At 52.1% G+C, this 18,784-nt stretch overlaps 9 protein-coding genes and 3 non-coding genes across 12 annotated transcripts; 6 read left to right on the top strand and 6 right to left on the bottom strand.

Moving 5' to 3' along the window:
* Positions 1-306: 306 nt before the first annotated feature.
* Positions 307-949, top strand: BDW74DRAFT_160419 (uncharacterized protein). Its single transcript, XM_073725619.1, has 3 exons — positions 307-567; positions 622-736; positions 789-949. The coding sequence occupies exons 1-3, from the start codon at positions 453-455 to the stop codon at positions 811-813; spliced, it is 255 nt and encodes an 84-aa protein (XP_073579855.1). The 5' UTR covers positions 307-452; the 3' UTR covers positions 814-949.
* Positions 950-1,900: 951 nt separating this feature from the next.
* On the bottom strand, positions 1,901-2,979 carry BDW74DRAFT_170309 (arabinan endo-1,5-alpha-L-arabinosidase; the record flags this gene model as incomplete). The annotated part of the gene is made up of 3 exons (XM_073727148.1): positions 1,901-2,122; positions 2,172-2,648; positions 2,713-2,979. The coding sequence occupies 3 exons, from the start codon at positions 2,977-2,979 to the stop codon at positions 1,901-1,903; spliced, it is 966 nt and encodes a 321-aa protein (XP_073579854.1).
* Positions 2,980-3,900: 921 nt separating this feature from the next.
* BDW74DRAFT_187792 (glycoside hydrolase family 43 protein) lies at positions 3,901-5,349 on the top strand (the record flags this gene model as incomplete). Its single annotated transcript, XM_073731570.1, has 4 exons — positions 3,901-4,193; positions 4,250-4,320; positions 4,377-4,806; positions 4,878-5,349. 4 exons carry the CDS (start codon positions 3,901-3,903, stop codon positions 5,068-5,070), a joined length of 987 nt encoding a protein of 328 aa, XP_073579853.1. The 3' UTR covers positions 5,071-5,349.
* An 88-nt stretch (positions 5,350-5,437) lies between these two features.
* On the bottom strand, positions 5,438-7,975 carry BDW74DRAFT_181979 (transcription factor domain-containing protein; the record flags this gene model as incomplete). Its single annotated transcript, XM_073730143.1, has 4 exons — positions 5,438-6,874; positions 6,929-7,628; positions 7,698-7,847; positions 7,896-7,975. The coding sequence occupies 4 exons, from the start codon at positions 7,973-7,975 to the stop codon at positions 5,438-5,440; spliced, it is 2,367 nt and encodes a 788-aa protein (XP_073579852.1).
* A 318-nt stretch (positions 7,976-8,293) lies between these two features.
* On the bottom strand, positions 8,294-10,862 carry BDW74DRAFT_187788 (putative copper amine oxidase; the record flags this gene model as incomplete). The annotated part of the gene is made up of 4 exons (XM_073731569.1): positions 10,143-10,862; positions 9,509-10,085; positions 8,486-9,456; positions 8,294-8,432 (listed from the first exon to the last, which is right to left on the bottom strand). The coding sequence occupies exons 1-4, from the start codon at positions 10,472-10,474 to the stop codon at positions 8,294-8,296; spliced, it is 2,019 nt and encodes a 672-aa protein (XP_073579851.1). The 5' UTR covers positions 10,475-10,862.
* A 354-nt stretch (positions 10,863-11,216) lies between these two features.
* On the top strand, positions 11,217-13,631 carry BDW74DRAFT_86339 (putative MFS multidrug transporter). The gene is made up of 6 exons (XM_073733923.1): positions 11,217-11,634; positions 11,687-11,781; positions 11,834-12,157; positions 12,211-12,375; positions 12,426-12,787; positions 12,837-13,631. The coding sequence occupies exons 1-6, from the start codon at positions 11,454-11,456 to the stop codon at positions 13,390-13,392; spliced, it is 1,683 nt and encodes a 560-aa protein (XP_073579850.1). The 5' UTR covers positions 11,217-11,453; the 3' UTR covers positions 13,393-13,631.
* Positions 13,622-13,702, bottom strand: BDW74DRAFT_t177. Its single transcript has one exon. It is a non-coding gene; the product is annotated as a tRNA-Ser (tRNA).
* A 673-nt stretch (positions 13,703-14,375) lies between these two features.
* Positions 14,376-14,708, top strand: tfb5 (TFIIH complex subunit TFB5; the record flags this gene model as incomplete). The annotated part of the gene is made up of 3 exons (XM_073727147.1): positions 14,376-14,394; positions 14,445-14,596; positions 14,661-14,708. The coding sequence occupies 3 exons, from the start codon at positions 14,376-14,378 to the stop codon at positions 14,706-14,708; spliced, it is 219 nt and encodes a 72-aa protein (XP_073579849.1).
* An 884-nt stretch (positions 14,709-15,592) lies between these two features.
* Positions 15,593-16,150, top strand: BDW74DRAFT_170303 (Hsp20/alpha crystallin family protein; the record flags this gene model as incomplete). The annotated part of the gene is made up of 1 exon (XM_073727146.1): positions 15,593-16,150. The coding sequence occupies one exon, from the start codon at positions 15,593-15,595 to the stop codon at positions 16,148-16,150; it is 558 nt and encodes a 185-aa protein (XP_073579848.1).
* A 627-nt stretch (positions 16,151-16,777) lies between these two features.
* On the top strand, positions 16,778-16,858 carry BDW74DRAFT_t181. The gene has a single exon. It is a non-coding gene; the product is annotated as a tRNA-Ser (tRNA).
* On the bottom strand, positions 16,781-18,220 carry BDW74DRAFT_86312 (enoyl-CoA hydratase/isomerase family protein). Its single transcript, XM_073733922.1, has 3 exons — positions 17,923-18,220; positions 17,218-17,843; positions 16,781-17,115 (listed from the first exon to the last, which is right to left on the bottom strand). Exons 1-3 carry the CDS (start codon positions 18,027-18,029, stop codon positions 17,006-17,008), a joined length of 843 nt encoding a protein of 280 aa, XP_073579847.1. The 5' UTR covers positions 18,030-18,220; the 3' UTR covers positions 16,781-17,005.
* Positions 18,221-18,698: 478 nt separating this feature from the next.
* BDW74DRAFT_t176 lies at positions 18,699-18,779 on the bottom strand. The gene has a single exon. It is a non-coding gene; the product is annotated as a tRNA-Ser (tRNA).
* Between the last annotated feature and the right edge of the window lie 5 nt (positions 18,780-18,784).

Raw genomic sequence — 18,784 nt, 5'->3', positions numbered from 1 at the left:
GGCGCTGTGCCGAGAGCCCATCAGCACTAACGAGCCTTATAGGGCGCAGCTTGGATATCTGACCTTGATCTGGGTGGTACCGTGGTAGCAAGCAATCCTCAATCCGGATTCTCTAGCGTCATGACCATCCCAGGGTCTAGAGAGCAGGCAACACAGTTGTTGTTCCCCAGCCTCGATCGCAGATTAGTCCTATCTTTTGCGAGTTCCGTCCATCAACCAAAGAAGCTCACGAAGAAAGGCCGTGATCGAGCGAATCACGAAGGCGACCGCGATGGCATTTCTGGTCGATGATGGTGGTTTACATCATGGCGCGAACTGCAGGCTGGAGTCTTGCGTCAGAGTGTGCGGATGACTAACCCGCTCAGAGGACTGCCATCTATAAGAGCGCCTTTGGACTCGACAATAGCAGGCTAATTTCATCAAATATATCATCAAGAGGAAATCAAAACACAATGAACAACTTTAGTCAGTTCGGCTCTCACCTCTCAGACCAGCACCAGGGCAAGCAGACCGGTGCCAGCGGCGGTCAGACTGGATCGGCTGGCCAGACCGATTATCTTGACAAAGGTACCCAACATCTAGAAAGCATTTGAACAGGAACTTCAGCTGACTGGAATAAAGGCCTCAACGACGCCGAGCAGAAGTACGGCGGGAAGTACTACGATGCCGAGAAGGTCAAGCCCATGAACAAGAAGATCGGCGACGCCGTCAAGGGCAAATTCCATGAGGTGACTGGGTTAGTACCTTTGCCTCGTCGAGGAAGAGGTCTTACTGATTTAATTGGATAGTCACAAAATGCCCGGATCTCATTAGACTCTCGAGTGTCTCCAACCTCAGTTATGTGATATGAACTTCTACGTGATGTACTATAGTGCGAGGCTACCGCAATACCTCGATGTATCCCATTCTGCGGCATAATCTGTTTCTTATATACACAAACGCAATTAGCAATCTCTTACTTGACAGATATTCTCAACTAGTCTCTTGCAAGTGTTCATGTTCCCTACTGTCAAAGGTTCAATCACGTGTACATGGTGCCTTCCTTGCTCGAGCGTCGACTTTCAACTTCTTCTCCCCTTCGTCTCTACCTTATCAACACAGTCTCCAGCCGATCGCCTCCCCTATAACCACTGGAACTACCGATTTGTCCTTCGCAATGCGTTCAACCGAGTGCTACCTCCTCCTGGAAATAACGGTCCAGCAGTGCGCCTACCTAGGGCGTTGCAGGTACACGGAACTGGCCCGTTTATCTTCCTTGCAAAGTGAAAGAAGTCTGTTTTTTTTTTTATCTCGGTAGCTCTTATCTCAGGGCCATTCCAGAATCACGTCAATGACCATGATCCTCACAAGGAATAAACCCCTAGTTTGGAGAGTCACCTAGCCAGCAAGGCACAGAGACTTGGAAAACCGGGGAGTTGAAATTCGAGAAACTCGGGCAGACCTAAGGTGAGTAGTGTACACGATCTTAGCAATGCTGCTTTCTGAAAGCTAAGGTTGCCCACTGGGTATAACGCTTTAGAACGAAAAGCGAGTGTTTCAGGTGGCCAAGAGGCTTCGACCAATGCCAATTGCCGAAGTCCGACAGTCACACACAAGGGCCCGCGGGGGAAGACGTCGCCGGCTTTGTCTCAGATCTATGATGCGAGGTACGACCTCGGGGCGACTCGATAGGGCGAGGTATCGTGTTCGTCCGCAGCCTGGGTTATCACCGTCTCATGACTATTACGCACTATTTACAGAGCTGGAACGAGAACTCGACTACAATGACCAGTTTCATGCTTACAAACTGTTTCTTCAGAGAGCATTGTTTGCTGAAAGCAAAAACACTTGCAGATTGTCTCCAACACAACTATAAATACACGGGCGTTTTGCCGCTCTCAAATATACTCAAGACCGACGTTTACACAACGGGCCATCCGCTTGAGAAGTCGATGGCGTTCCATCCAAACAGCTTCTGGCCATCGCCATAACCAATGTTGGTATCGACGTAATGGTAGTACAGCACAGGGCCGAGGGTTGGGTCGGTGAAAACACCTTGGCCACCCGGGCCATAAACGTTGTCGTGACTCTCCAGTACAACAGTACCACCGCCGTTAGTGCAAGAGACACCATTTGCATCGACCTAGACGCGGTTAGCTTGTTTCGACGGCACATATCGAATGGGAACTTACGAAGCCACCAGTGGCGGACGAGGAGCGGCAAGCCTTGATCTTGTATTCCTCGCCAGCAGCCGGCCTAGATGTGTCGTAACTGCAGCACTTGCCCTCCGAGAAGAAGAGGTAGTAGTAGTCGCCATACTTGTACAAGTATGCGGCTTCAACGGCGTGCTCGCCAGCCGGTTGGTATGCAATCTGGTATGATGCGGAGGCGACAGAGGTGGGAGGAGAGTTCATGGGCGCCTGGTAAAGGTTGCCCCAGAACGAACCGAAGTTCATGTACCAGCTTCCACCGTCATTGAAAAGGTTGCCGTCGATGGCATTGTATGGCTTCGAGGAATCGGATCGTACGCCTGTTGAGCCGTGGTCGGTCCAGGAGTTGAGGTCCATGGTCTCGGAAGTCGCCAGACCGATCGCAGAGTTTTGAGAGCCGAACGACGAGACCGAATAGAGTGCATAATATACACCATTGACGAGCTGAACATCAGGAGCCTACAAAATATGTGATGTTAGCACTTTTTGCGGTATGATTGACTGCCGATCAGTGATCACGTACCCAGAGATCGTCATTCCCAGGCAGATCGATCGACGAACCATCCGGCAACACAGACCCCAGCACAGTCCATGGGCCCTGGATTGACGAAGCAGACGCATAAGAGATCTTGTTTCCGGTCGAGAAGCGGAAATACGTGCCATCGGACTCACGACGGATCAAAGCCGGGTCGTGGATGTTGCACGCACCGGAGCATGCTCCAGGAGAAGCATAGCCATAGGCCGCGCCCACAAAAAGGGACGCCGAAGCTGCAAGAATGGGCAGATGCATGGCGAAAATAGGACAATTCTCTTTACTCCGGCGGGAGAACAATCATGCAATGCTCCCTCTCTGCAGCAGAAAACCCCGGTTATATACGCAAACCACCAAGCACAGGGGGGAGCCCGGTGTGCAGCTATTTGTGGAAGATACCCACATGCTTCTCTCTCGCTTCTGGTCAAACAATAGTCTCTTGGATATATTAACAAAATGGATATACGCTCCATGCCAAAGGCAACTCCGGTGGACCTGGTCCGGTACCTGACACCCAAGACGCCTTGGCCTCACGGTCCACGTCCGGATATAGCGATATGTATCACCGCAGTTGAGGCTGCTGGCAGCGCCACTTTTCGATATAAATCAATTCTGACTTAGTGCGTTTGAGTGCGAAACCTCGTGGCTGGACCCTTAGTATACCCCGGACGGCGGGCGTTTCAAGTCGTTATCTCACTCTCCACCCGGAGCATCACCAAGAACTACTTGGCTGGATTGGGAACGGACTGTGACAGCATCATCAATCAGGCATCAGAGTTACAAACTTCAGTCCCTGTAAGCTGAAGCAGGGATAAGTGCCGAATCGACCGCCGCCGCGTCGATCGCGGAGAAAATGCGGGGTGCTGAAGAAAAGACGCAGACGCCGGGTAAAAAGTAGTCGGCAGTCGCACTCTTAACCGAGGCAGCAACCGCCGGAAAGAAGCTGCAGCATTTAGACGTCGATGGAACGTCTTGGCTCGTCGGAGGCAAGCCTGATGAGGAATGACAAGAACGACAAGACTCTACCGATCACCTCTTGCTGCAGTGTCTTTTCCACCAATCGTGGTATTCGCGGGGAGATGATATCACAAAGGGCAGAGTATAAAGGATGATTGCATCGGATCCTGCCCCTTTATATTTCAAGATTAACTCGGTAGGCAAACAGGCCAATCATCAAAAATGTTTTCTCTGCGAGGCGCCCTCCGCTTCCTCGGGACCAGCCTTCTCCTCCTCGGGGCTGATGCCGCTTCCTTTTCGAACCCGCTCAAGGACCCCAATGGCAGTGACCCGTACATGGTTTACGTCGATGGGTACTACTACCTGACCACGACTACCTGGTCCGATGTTCAAATCACCCGAGCTACCACGCTTGAGGGGCTGAAGACCGGTGAGGTGCAAGTTGTATGGAGCGACACCGAGCCCAGCCGATGCTGCCATCTGTGGGCGCCGGAGTTCCACCAGATTGACGGAATGTATGTATATTCCATTAACACGCTGATAGTCATACTGATACTAATCCATGCTGCAGCTGGTACCTATACTACACCGCCGGTACCAGCGGTGACAGCGTCGACAATCAACATGTGCATGTCCTCCAGGGTATGTCCTTACCCCATGATCCTGAACGCTTCATTATCCACGCTAACCTTCACCAGGCGGCTCCTCCCCCTGGGATTCTTACAGCTATCTCGCCCAGGTAACTCCAGAATGGGGCATCGACGGGACAGTCCTCACAATCGCTGAACAAAACTACCTGATCTGGTCGTGCATGGCCAACGGCATCCAATGCAACTGCATTGCAACACTCGACACGCCCTCCACAATCGGCGAAACGCATATCCTCTCCGAGCCCCTTGAGCCCTGGGAGACCGTCGGCGCGCCCGTGAACGAGGGCGCAGCCCCGCTCTACCACGACGGCAGCATCTGGGTCGCGTACTCGGCGAGCTACTGCTGGACAGCGAACTACTCGCTCGCCCTGCTGGAGTACGATGGGTTCGGCGACCCACTGGAGCAGGGCTCGTGGACGAAGTCTGATGGGCCCGTGTTTGTTTCTGCGGACGGGAACTATGGGACTGGGCATAACTAGTATGTTTCCCTCTTTCTTCCATTGTGGATTCCGAGGTGGTTGGATAATGACGCTAACGATGCAATTGCAGCTTCTTCACTAGCCCAGATGGCACGGAGATCTGGAATATCTACCATGCCACCCCTGCTAAGGAGGGCGCTTGCGATGGCAATCGGTACACCGCTGCACAGCGGGTTGACTGGACTGCGGACGGGTACCCGGATCTGGGTGTTGCTCCTCCTGTTGGTACAGTATTGGAGGGCCCGTCCGGCGAGCCTGCCTAGAAGACTCACGCAAACCTCAAGGCACATATGGTTGCATATGTCTAATGCACGAGGGGGCGGGTATCGCAGGCTCTCTACCATATACCTATAGCACCCGTCTCCGTATCTCATCCCAGGCAAAGTATAACCCGATCAGGACTGTATACAACGAAGTTTAGAACCAGATTGCCTCAGTACACCGGAAACTCTTTTGCTTGTTCCAAGGATCGATCAGTAGTCAATGGATAAACCATGACACCGTACCGTAGATCGGTTTGCAATGAGTAAGCAGGCTCGGGGAGGCTTGCGAAGACCCATCCTAACACGCAGATCAATTGGTATATATATCCAATCGATCTATATCCAAGAGGAAATATATAGTCTATAGCTATAACAAGCCCGCCATAACCCGCGTAAGCGCCTCATCCTCCGCCTCAAACGCCCCCAGCGCATCACTAAGCGCACCCTGTGAGGGTAGTTCATTCCCAGCTCCATCCTCAGTCACAGTATTAGCCCCGTTCTCTGTGCTAAGGGTCGGGTCAATCCTTGGATCAAAGTACAGCTCGCCCGCCATCTCGAAGAAACTCGTAAGGTCCTCGCAGCTGTTTTCGTCTACCCATGTTGAGGTTTGTGGGGAGGTCATGGGCCAGAGCGCGTGGTTGTGCGAGGTTGAAGGCTGCGGTGTGAGGAAATTGGAGTTGGGATTCTGGGAGCGCTGTTGCTGATGTTGAGTCTGGGCATTTGCATGGCCGTAGAGAGCGGAAGCAGAAGGGGTGGCGTGGCTGAGTGAGGGCGTAGCTATAATGCTATTCCTAGTCCTGGTTACAGATCCAGGACCGAGGTCACTTCCTCCGGGACGAGCTGGCATCTGCTGCTGCCCGGGAGTCTGTTGTTGCTGCAACTTTCTCCCTGGCACGTCCAGTCCTAGCCGAATAAGCTTTAGACTCCGAATGATTTTCTGCAGGCGCCGACTCGTATGTGCCCTGGTACTCGACCTTCGCACCATATCAACAGCGGCATAGAACTCATTCTTACAGACCTGGCTGAACCGCGCCGGTGCATGAAGTACAGCCAGAAATAACGCTGCTAGTGCCGAGATCAGGAAATAGTTGAATGGCTCCGGTCGCTGAAAGTAGATATCCGAAACGCGGGAGAAATAGTCGAGCATGTGGACGGTTGACTTTGCGGTTTCGACTGCGACTAGGGCACCGGAAGCGTTCGTTTCTATACTCTCCGTGGATAGGAGGTTCTGACGGTAGACGAGGATGCGAAGTTGGTTCGCTTGTAGGGCCAGGAGAACCTGAAGCATAGTGGTGTTGGAGCGGCCGGCTGAGTCGGGGTCTGGACTCTCATTGTTTGTCCCAGGTGTAGTGGGAGGGTCCGGATCAAACCGGAGTTCACGCGGGATAGACTGGATCCATTGTTGGACTTGGAAGTCTAAGTATGAGCAATAGTCCGACGTTGCAGCTTTGGGTCTGCTGCGCCAGCCCATGACAAGACCCCAGATTTTAGTGCTCAGTCGCGCGTAGTTGATCATGCAGGTTAGATATGGTGTTGCGGCACCTGGCTCAGGCAGGTTTGTATCCATGTCTGAGTCTTGAATTGCGAAGGGGAGTCCGGTCCCAAAAGACCATTTTCGGTCCAAGACGTAGATGCACCAGAAGAGGCGGCTGGCAAAGTTCCACTGGAGGTCGCCGGGGAAGACGCCGCCTGTTCGGAGCCAAGTTTCCTGTCTGTGAAGGCCTAGTTGCATGGATCCCCGAACGGCCATACCAACAATACGCCAGGAGATGACTTCGTCGTCACGGTAAGAGTGGAAGATGGACTGTCATATTCATGTTAGGATTTCCGTCGGCCTGTGCGAGATGGGAGAAAATACCAGCAGGGTCAGAATAAGCAGCTCCTTCATATCAACCTCGGGGATCTTCACACGCGTTGCAAACCGATCCTCGACACTATCTGCTAAAACTGCAGCCCGCTCACTCCGGCCATGAGATTCGGCCAGTAGCGCCGTAGCCAACAGTATCTTCAAGACCTCGACATCCCTAGCAAAGAACCAATCTTGGTCCGTCATCCCAGGCGGCGTCGGGCCCGTCCCATTCCCATCTTTATAGTAATCATTGACATAGCACCGTACGCTTTCAAGGTCGATACACGGGTACATGACGCCTACATTGTTTTCGTAGACCGTCACCAACCGCAGAGCTTCATCCTTGCCCAGGCATCCTAGAGGATCATTTGATATCGCTTCAACGTCCGAGACAGCAGCCGGACTAGGCGCAGATGTCGATTCCGACTCCTCGACATCGCTCTCATCTGCACCGGCTGCAACTGCAGGCTTCTGCCGCGGGATGATCCCAAACTCCGCGCTCGTGGGGCCTACGTAGTCCGGAGACACTGGTCTGTTCATAATCCGCTGCAGTCCAGCACTAACAGACGACGAAGATACCGACGGAATATTGCTCGCACTGGGCGTGGCGGACGCAGACTCCAGCTCGCGCATGCGCGCAGACATGGCCCGCATCTCACGGTGCAGGGCCTCGATCTGCTGGTCAACGGTTCTAAACTTGTTGGAGAACCTAGAACCCGGGAATCGTTAGCTGCTAACTCAAATCCATCAGCACTTAGGCTTAAACAAGTCAACTCACCTGTCATCGCGGCCTTCGCCCGTCGGGGTTGCGGGGGTATTAGTCGAGGCGTGGCTGCTAGGGGTATAGATGCATTGCGCGTTCTGGCGGACGCATCGCGAGCAGACCTGTTTGCCGTCGCACTTCAATTTCCGGCGCTTGCATTCATTGCTTCTGTCATTAAAAGCGAACGGAGAATAGTAGTGATTGGAGACGTACCAAGCCAGCTGGGTGTACTTGGCTCGTTTTCTGCTCCGAGGCAGTTCCGAGGGGCTTGATCTCTTCGACGAGTTCTCCATTGTGCGAAGGGAAGCGAGCCAAGACGATCCTGGTCTTTGATTATCAGATACTACTCCACTTGTAAGTCACTAGGATTTCTGAGGTCTCATCGTGCCGGAAGTGTCTGCCGTAGTTGGTAATCGGAAGGATAGATGGAAGAAGAGAAAAGAGGTCGGTCTGATTTCCGAGGCGTGCGGAAAGTGCGGAACTGAGGGCGTAGTTATGCAGTCATGGTTTATGCGCATAAAATACACTATTCTTAAGCAACAAGGGCAAGGGCAATAAATTTTCGGAACTCAGCTATATACATTACATCGTTATCATACATTAAGTCTAATTTAGAGTTGGGCAGTTCGGCAACATTCCGATTTGCCTACGACCCTTGACGCCTCGTTCTTCAAGGAGGGCACATCCAAAGATGGGTTGGCCGTGAAGAAGTCGGCCGGTCGGATCATGAGTTGGAAGATTTCCACGGGCCTATTATGTTGTTAGCTTTTGGGTCGCATAGTGAAAAATGTTGGGGCGCTTACATGACAGGCCAGTCCTCAATGCGAGGGTTATGTGTAATGCCGAAAGTACTCCAGACGACCACATCCGTGTCGGCCACCTTGTCGCCACGCTTGACGGCGTCTGAGACACCATCCACTTCATCCTGACTCTGAAGGGTGTAGCGGCCACCAGCATAGAGCTCGCCGTCCTGATGCTTGGTTACCCAAACGTGGTGCTGTGCAAATTGAGCTCGCCGGGCCTGGATAGACTGAGGGTCTGCCAACAGTTTCTGAGTGGCGAGCGGAACAAACTTGTACCCAACAGGCTTCTGACTGATGGGATTAATCTTGTGTGGGTTGACCATCTTAACTGTGCGGTTCAAGTCAGGTGCAGCGTCAAAGTAGCACGCCCTCTCCACTGTCTCAGTGTTGACCTTGTAGAAGTTGCCGTTGGGGTTGGTAGCCTCGTTCATAGGGACGGGGCGTGATTCCTCAACTTGAACGGAGTTGTCCACCCCATCGATGGCTGGATCAATGCGCACACAGAAGATGTGCTGGTGGTTCTGAGCGAGAACACCGCCGCTCACGACGTTACCGTACTCGCTGAGCTTTCCGGCATCGATGTTGACGACGTTCAGGATACCCGTGGCACGTGCCTCCACGGTGATACCGGCGGACTGGTCGAACTTGTAGGCGAAGATGTACTCGTAGTTCGCAAGGGTGATGATAAACTGCACAACCAGCTCACGGTGGCGGGTCACCACAGCGCGGCCCGTCCTCCAGTTGGAGTGTTTCCAGCCAATGCCGTTGTCCTGCTCGTGCAGACAGATGGCGTTGGGAAGCTTCTGAGCAGTACCATCAGCGCCTGTGATTATAGCATCAAAGTACTTGATAACTCCGAGACAGTCGCAGCCGATGGACAGGTTGTTGGCCATGTTTCCACCGCCACCATCGCCAAAGTCGAAAGCCTGTTTACGGTGGTATGGAGGGCGAGCGTCGGCATATGGGACGGTCTGTCACATCCAACTGTCAGCCAGTTTCTCTTATCTCGTTACAGTAACTCACCATCTCACTAATACTCAGACGGTGCATGACACTGCGGCCATCATACCACACATCGTGGATAGTGGCACCCTCACGAGGATTGAACGCAACACGGAAGCGCCACTTCTGCCATTCGACTAATGACTCGTTGGTGATGCGGAATGAAGGACCCTCAGGCTGGACCACGTTGAGTGGCTTGAGGTCCTTACGAGTGCCTTCAGGCAGCAGTTCAGGCACGTAGTCTGACGCCTTACAGTGTCCGATGATGTCGCGCTTGAAAGTCTGTTCCCTCAATCCATCACCCTTGCCGCCCGTAGCCGGTCGGTCGACACGAATGATCTCTTGTGTGTGGGCGTCCATGACAGGAATGAGCGGGAGAGGGTAGGAGTAGAAGTTGGCGTCGGGATTCTTCTTCGTCGCATCCTGAGCAAAGCACAGTCCTTGGAAGAACCGTCTGTTGGGCTCGGCAAGGTCGAGGCCACCGTACGGCCAGGGCTCAATGACAACCTCAAAGCCCTCCGGTAGGTCAAACTCGGCAAGAGCTTCTTTGAACAGTGGTGAGGCAAAGCAACGTTCAACTAGCGTGTCGAACTCGCTCCTACAGCATTGTTAGCAAGATCACAGGGCCCAAAACGAGACAACCGCATCAACGTACAGAGTCAAAGCTGCGTGGTGCTGTTTTCCAACAACATTATGCTTGACACTCTTTGATGCAACAACATCCACCACGGTCTCCTCGTATGACGGGACACGGTCCGCTCCGATAACATCGTACTGGCAGAGAGCCAGCCGAGGGGGGCGAGGTGTTGTCGGGCTCAGGCGGCCGGCATGCTCAAGGGCAAGGAACTCAAGGAGCTGGCCTTTCGGAGGCTCTTGGAGAAAGATCTCTCGGAAGTCGATGACTGTGTTGGGGTGTTGGGCAATGACAATGTCGCGGGCAAGGTTGATCTCCTCCTCAGAGAGGATGGCAAGGGGATGGGGAGCCATGATTGCAGTTGTGAGAATGATTGACTGAACAATCTCTCTGGTGAGGGGAAGCAGTCGTTTTGTATCTGAGATTGAGGCGTAAATTATTCCACCTCGGAATGCTCGGAATTCGCGGAACCTTCCGACCTCCGCACAAACAACAAGAGGATTCGGCTGGACCTTCTGGAAGCGGTAAAGAGCTCATCATGCCATCTCCTACCTGGTGCTGATAAGTTGATAATGATAAGTGATAACTTCTCCGATAAAGGATTTTGCGGGGTATCATTCGGACGACCCGAAGCAATTGTTGATCAACTTGAGCTTCGAATATCACGTAACTTCTAATCTAAGAACCACGATAGGAGGCAGGTTATCGTATGATCCATGTCGCTGTTATACTGCAGTATTCGTTGACTATTTCAATCAGGTGCGACTGTTCCGAGGCCAGGCTCAAGGCAGTTACTCTGTCACCTCCGTTCCTGCATTTATATATTTCCGGCCGGCAGAGGTCATTCTTCCCAATACAAGTCGCAGCATAAATATTCTGTTAATTGACACAAATTGGGCCAATACGAAATAGCATAAAGTTCCTGATACTGCCACGCCAATTGTACAACAATGCGGATTATTTCGTGTCATGGTGTCACTCGAAAGGCGTGGTTGAGCGAATCCCAGAGCTGAATCGCTCGGCCCGTTGGTGGTGATGACGGCATCCGCAGTCTAAGCCAGATTCATTCAAGGAACCGCTTGCAATGTTGGGGAAGCTATTGGTCGCGTCAAGATGCACTTATCTGAGGAATCCAAGGATTGAGCCCAACAGAGCGCTGCTTAGAAATACCTGTCAGCCAGCGAGTCAGCCTAGTTGCGATTGCAAGCTTATCGCAAGCTCCCAGCTCCCTCCCAGCTCCAACTTTTCCCCCAAAACTCCCCGGTAGCGACAACCGTCAACAGATGGGCAGTCCCGCCAGCTTTTCGAGTATCTGAACAGCTCAAATCCGCCATGACCGCAAGCCGCAATTTCGAGGCCGACCCTGTCCTCGAGGCCGCCTCTCATGATGAGCAAACGCCTCTGCTCGGGCGCGACTCCGATGGGCCACAATTACCGGCAACCCCGGTCTCCGTCTCGTTCAGACGAGGCTTGGTGATTTGTCTCTCTATGGGAGCATTGATATTTATCCAGGGTATTTTATTCAATATTTGATGGAAATGCGACCCGGGACTGAATTTTGCCAGCAATGAACATGACGATGATGACTACGGCACAGTCGGAGATTGCGACGGATCTCAATGCCTTCGAAGACACTACCTGGTTCAATTCGGCTTTTATGGTACTTCAACCATTTTCGCAATATTGTCGTTGAATTCTGACAATTTTTGAAGATTGCCGCGTCGAGTGTGACTCCTGTAGCAGGGCGACTGGCTCAGATCTTCACGCCTCGCAATTATGTGCTCTTTTCTTGCGTCTTGCTAGCTATTGGTCTGTTCATTACCGCTGCAGCGCCGTCGCTAGCCATCTTCCTCTTGGGTCGAGCTATTAGCGGTACTGGCGCCGGTGGCCTTATGGTCACCGGTATCATTTTGACTCTAGATTTGGTGAACCAGAGGCGACGAGGCGTATTTATTGGCATAGTCAATTTTGGAATGACTATCGGAGTATCCCTGGGAGCAGTTCTCTCCGGGTTGATAGTGCCAAAACTTGGATGGGTAAGCTCTGTATATCTTATGAAAGACTGTCAGCTCTAACTTTCGCCTTGCAGCGCGTTATTTTCTGGGTGCAGGCGCCCGCGGGCTTGGTGCTGGGCTCTATCTTGTTTTTTGCCATTCCGTCCCATCCGCAATCTGAATCTGAATCTGGAACCACAAAGACTGCAGTCTTACTACAGAAGCTCAAGAGCATAGATTACGCTGGAGGCTTGACCTTGGTGAGCCTCGACATCGCGTCTTGGTTAGTATATGTGCTAACGTACTCCAGGCTATCTCTATCTTTCTTCTGCTATTCAGCCTTGCTTCACCCAGGATTCCGACTACGCCAATCATTCTCTCCTTTGTCTTCTTTGCTGCGTTTTGGATCATCGAATCAAGGTTTGCAGATGAGCCTATTGTTCCGACCGAAGTACTCAAAGCGAGGGGCGTCTCGCTTACATGCTTGGCTGCACTGTTAGCCATGACTGCCCGCTGGGCAGTTTTATTCTATACCCCAGTATATGCAATGGTGGTTCGGAGCTGGTCTCCAGCCACCGCAGGTCTAATCTTGACGCCCACCAACGCGGGCTTCGGTTTTGGAGGATTACTTGTAGGTTGGCTACATATTCGCCATGGAGAAAGTTACTACTGGTATGGTTTCACCTAACTTTCCTCTTTTGTAATCACTAATATCCTCTAGGTCAAATGTCATTGTCTATCTCTGCTTCGCCTTTGCAAACCTCCTCCTCTTCGCGCTCTCCACGCAAACATCCCACACAGTTGCGTACGTCATCGCCATGTTCGTCGACGGTTTTGCCATCGGCGCGTCGATGAACTACACGTTCGCGCATATCCTTTACCTTACCCGGCCAGAGGTGCACTACATCGTGACTGCATTGGTCGGCATGTCACGCGGCTTCGCTGGCAGTTTCGGCTCAGCCATGGGCGGTGGTTTCTTTCAGCGTGAGCTCAAGGCCGGACTGCAAGAAGGGTTCGCGAAACACGGCCTGTCCAATAAAGAAGGGCTCATCCATCGGCTTCTCGGTAGCCCTGCGCTGGTCGGGACGCTGTCGGGCGCGGAGAGAGAGGTCGCCATGCAGAGTTACGAGCGTGCTATCAAGATGCTCCTTCTCGGTGGCTTTGCGATCATGCTTGTTGCATCGGTTGCTCAAGCTGGGACGGGTTGGAATGCGCCCGAGCCGTCGCCATCTGAGGAGGATATTCCTGCAGAGGAGGAAACCCCGCATAGTGATTAGGGAGTTCGCGTCTCTTCGAAGGGAATTATATATAAACAGCGACATAGATTTCTTGGTCGATCATACACAGAATGGAACATTGAATACACCTACTTCGGCTTCTTGCCTCCCGCTCCACCCCGGCTCATGTTCCCAACTCACAGCCAGGCCCAGGCCTCCAGCCGAACCACGAGCAACGAGCAAAAAGCGAACTGCCTACATGATGATCAGACAAGAAGCAAAAAGGAATCGACAGGACAGAGATTCGAACTCTGGACCCCGAAGGGATTAGATTTCTAATCTAACGCCTTAACCGCTCGGCCATCCTGCCGGATTGTTGAAGTTGGCTAATATTTTTGACACTATGGGGCTGTTTTGAAATTTGGACATCACGTGGCCAGAACCCCATCACAAGCGGACCCACCACTAATTTACAGATTGTTCTCAGTGCGTCGTCTCACAGAGTCTACCTTAATCTGATCAGGCAGGTATTCCAGCTTATATTGAGGAACTTGCGCTACAAGTTATGCGACACCTACAATTGTGAAGACCCTCAACGCTCAAGCTCGAAACAACGCCGAATCTATACAAAACTCCACCGACCCACTCGTCCCGGGTCCGCGGAACCTTTCCGAGTCCAGCCTGCCGCCCTTCCATCATAGGATCTTTATTTTCCTCCCGAGTGAGCTGCTTGTATGGCTGGTATATGGAAAGTGCAATGTTGCTAGATTACTGTTGCGAGAATCAATCGTCAGGTACTTAGTTATAACAAAGGAACTTATCCGAAAGATATTGTTGTACTCCGTAGCCGTATATTTCAGCCTTGGATTTCAGGCTTAATAGTATAAGCAGGGCACGTGACAAGGCCGGAGATACGACGATCGCTCTTCCGAAGCATCGAAATCTACCACGCTCAAGACACTCATTTGCGGACCGACGCCCGTTGCTCTTATCTACGATTACAGGTTTTCTGCATACTCAATCAGTCATATCTCGAAGTCAACATGCCTCGCGCCGTCAAGGGTACCGCACACCTCCATCGCAATATACCGAGCAGGCTAACAGCGACACAGGAATCCTCATCGAATGCGATCCGTCCGTGAAAGCGATCATCCTGAAATACGACGAGGAGCGCCACGACTATATCGTCGAAGATTTGGACGATGACCGCCACCTAGTTATCAAGGAGAGCCAGTTGCAGAACCTGAAGTTGCGGTTGGGAAGGGTGAGCAGGCGCCGATTCGTCGCTGGGGGGGGGGTCGTATTTGCTAACGAGACTTGTGCGCTAGGAACTCGATGGGAAGGTTATGCAACCTGAGGAAGATGAGTCGGAGTAATTCGATCGCATGCGCATTCGGCTCTTTGACCTTTGGGGGTCGTGCTCGAATTCGCACACTTCGTTTTGGGCGACTACTGACCCTCGCGCGCTACCAATGGCTGGCTGGATAACTCCCGGGAGATAATGGAGAGCGGGCTCTAGAAATCTACGTGATGCTCTTACAGAAGGGCGTCTCTGTATGGGCTTGCTCTTCTGGTCCAGGCCCAGCTGGAATAGCTATAGCTAACCCCGTGGTCTATATTGGGGCCAGACGCGCGTAGCATGGGAACTTCTCCAGGGCTAGATGCTGAGTCGTGCAGTTCATCTCTGCTGTTTCTTCAATAGACCAGTCTAGATGTTTCTGCTACTGCGCTAGTAGGTGTCTTCACCTGCCAAATCTTGTTTTAAAAGCTTGGTATTAACCGAAACCTACTTGCATGGAAGGCATCCATGATATTCGATGCTTGATGTCCAATACCTAACGTCATCACAACGATCATATGATCAAGCTTGAAAGACTTGGTGGCAATTGTGCCATTTTTCGCGATTCTTCTATACAGATGGGCAGTGGTGAGGCTTCATTGGTGTCACGTGATCGTCGAAGGACCCAGAATCGTCGGGATGTTCCGAGAAGCTTCAATCTATTCTTATCCTGTCAATTCGTGAAACATCAACGACTATCCAGAAACATCGTGCCATATCGAGAGTCAACGATGTCTGCCGTCATGGTGACTTCGACTGCCGCCAGAAGGCATAAAAGGCACCTGAAGCCCTCAGCTACCTCGACCATCATCATCAAGCAAAGCAAGCAATCATCCAAAGCAACTACTCAAGCAACAAACCAAACACCACAACTTCTTTCAACTCAACCACTACTTCTCTCAAACAAACAACATCATCACAATGTCTCTCTTCCGCACTGTTCCCACGGCCGGAGACTTCTCTCCTCTCTTCCGTCTCCTAGACGACTACGACAACCACCGCTCCTCTCGCGGCCAGAGCGCCTCCGTGCAGTCCTTCGCACCCCGCTTCGACGTCCGCGAGTCCAAGGACGCCTATCACCTGGATGGTGAACTCCCCGGCATCCCGCAGTCCAATATCGACATCGAGTTCACCGACCCCCAGACCCTCGTGATCAAGGGCCGCTCCGAGCGCGAGTACCACTCCTCCAGCGACGACAAGGAGAAGAAGCCCGAGCAGGCTGCTGAGGGGCAGTCCCAGGGCCAGAACGAATCCAGTGAGGTCGCCAAGTCCGGCGAGAAGCAGGTCTCCAAGGAAAAGGCCGCCCACAAGCCCCGCTTCTGGGTCTCCGAGCGCTCCGTCGGCGAGTTCCAGCGCACCTTCAACTTCCCCACCCGCGTTGCACAGGACGATGTCAAGGCTAGCCTGAAGGACGGTATCCTCTCCGTTGTTGTCCCCAAGGCTGCGGCGCCAACTGCGAAGAAGATCACCATCCAGTAAGCTGCTTCCGTGCTGCACAGCAACGCAACGCAAGGCAGCGCTAGTCAGCGACCATCGATGATGGGTTGATATGAGGTTACGATTGTTATTTCGATTCATTTCTTTCTTTCTCGACATTTCCGAATTGTTCGACTGATCCAGTTTCGACATTCGACGAATACGGTTTCGCATACATAGCATGAGCAGTGATGTCGTGGTGTTTTCTGCTTCTTACTTGTTCTCTCTGTCTCTACTGAATCACTAATAGCTGGACGTTCCTTAATGCCTGTACTTTAGTGCACCTTGAATCAATCCAGTGTTTCTTCATTTGAACTTCGACTTCCTTTCATTGTAGGCCTGGTAGACACGCAATGACTCTTGCAGAGGATAGTGCGCTGTAATTATAGGATGCATACTACGATAAAATCAAGGCTTGCAAGGTGCAGCCAGCTCGGTGGCCGGCTAGAAAGCCCCACGCGGTCGTAGCCTAGGCTCTGGCCAAAGTGTTAATTCAAATTTGGCCTTGGGCCAGGTAGTTATTATGCAGGGCTGCATGCATCTCGTGGATCCTCATAGGATCGCTGTAATCGCATCGATTTTTGTATTTCAGGCTATAAAATTAATTAATTATCTATCTTTTCATCAATTGGCAGGATGGCCGAGCGGTTAAGGCGTTAGATTAGAAATCTAATCCCTTCGGGGTCCAGAGTTCGAATCTCTGTCCTGTCGAATTTCCTTTTTTTGGCCTCAGAAAGACTGACAAGAGGTATATTTTTGCTAATTAGGTTTGTAAGGCTCTTGTGGCGCTGTAATTACTTCGTTGTTGGGTGTGAGTGGCTATATACATGGGACAAGGACAGGTAGAACCGAGCAAGCTTAGAGCTTCTCGAACGTTGGCTTCCGCTTCTGGATGCCAGATAGTAAGGCAGACTGGACGTCGCTAGTTTGTAGCGCGGCGCTGTTCCAGATTGTGGTATACCGGAGGCCTGAAGCAAAGTGTTAGTATATATTGAGTCCTTGATGCGGGAGGCGGCTCTTCTTCGGGCCCGGACGAGCACCTTGAGACGGGGGCCGGGGCTTGTGCTTACCATCCTGTACGGTATGGTCCCTCGACCAGTTCAATAACTCCTTCGTCCCTTGCACGGCAATGGGACTCTTGCTCGCCATCAGCGCAGCCAGCTCAATAGCCCCCTTGACAGCCTCCTCCTTGCTCTCAAAGACACGACTCACAAACCCAACCCTCAGCGCCTCCTCGGCCCCAAACAACCTCGCTGTCAACGCAACATCCTTAACCCAGCCAAAGTTCCCCACGATCTTCGGCAATCGACTGAGCGTGCCCACATCCGCCGCGAGCCCAATATCCACCTCCTTAACCGCAAACCGCGTGTCCTTGGCACAGTAGCGAACATCCGCAGCGGATGAGAGGTCGATCGCCAGACCCAGCGAGAACCCATGCATCGCAACAATCACCGGCTTCTCGCACTTCTCAATCGCGGTTATGCAGTCCTGGAATCCCCCAATTTCACGACGCAGGTGCACGGCTTTGCGGGCTGGGTCTGTGAGCTTCGAGTCTGAGGAGAGGAGGCCCTGGCTGGCGGCTTTTACGTCCAGGCCTGCTGTGAATGCCTTCTCGCCGGCGCCGGTGATGACTATTGAGCGGACGGAGGGGTCTGTGGAGAGCTGGCTGAAGAGTTGGCCCAGTTCGAGCCACATGCTATAGATGGCATTGGTGTTAGCTTTTCTCGGTTGAGGTCTGTAGTTTATGGAGTGGTGTGGCTTATGTTTGGACGTACGCTTCGAAGAAGGCATTTAGCTGGTTCGGCCGGTTGATTTCGACGTGCGCGACATATTCTTGCGGGAGTGTGAGGTTGAAGTATTTCAGTGTGTAGTTGGAGGCCATGATGTGCGGATTATATGCGTTATGTCTGTGTGGTTGCTGGGTTTCGTTGACTTTGAAATGGATGTTCTGCGATATATATTCCGACAAGCGAAAGTAAGCTGAGTAATCTCGGCTAAGCCGCGAAGCAAAGTGGCACTCAGAAGCGCCGGTCGCAGGCAGATTAAAAAAAAAAAAAAAGGAACACAACAAGGTCAAGTAGAAGAGCAGAAAGCGCTGTACAAGGGCCAGCTATAATCGTATACTAAAGCGGAGGTCTGTACACCTCGTGGATGCGGAGACGGTTGTCCCATGCGGGGGAGCTGAAGCTGCTCGGTCGTCGGCTTCACGTGCCTCGGCATAAGATGGGTGGTTCGCATTGCTCACATAGATGCAAACCACAGCATATAGTCATGCCGAAGAAAAAGCTGCAAATGGATTTATCTAACCACCGTGGGGGAGATGGAGTTTCAGGATGTGTTTCAATCCCTGAATATCTAGCCCCGGGGTAGGCCCTGGCTATGTTGAGAATAGAGTTGCGAGAGCTCCGAATCAAGAATGTATGTGTAGCAAATGAGCAGGAGGCATAAGGAGAGTTACTGGCTGTATTATTGAAGCAAGTAGTGAACGCGAAAAAGGACATATAAGTCCCAAAAGGACAGGTGAGCAAAAAATAGAGGAGATAAAAAGAATCGACAGGACAGAGATTCGAACTCTGGACCCCGAAGGGATTAGATTTCTAATCTAACGCCTTAACCGCTCGGCCATCCTGCCAGATG

This window comes from Aspergillus multicolor (assembly GCF_047715735.1).
Source record: "Aspergillus multicolor strain CBS 133.54 unplaced genomic scaffold BDW74scaffold_32, whole genome shotgun sequence".
Taxonomy (NCBI): Eukaryota; Fungi; Ascomycota; class Eurotiomycetes; order Eurotiales; family Aspergillaceae; genus Aspergillus; species Aspergillus multicolor.
The sequence above is the reverse complement of the archived record's forward strand: the minus strand, read 5'-3'. Positions and strand labels throughout refer to the sequence as shown.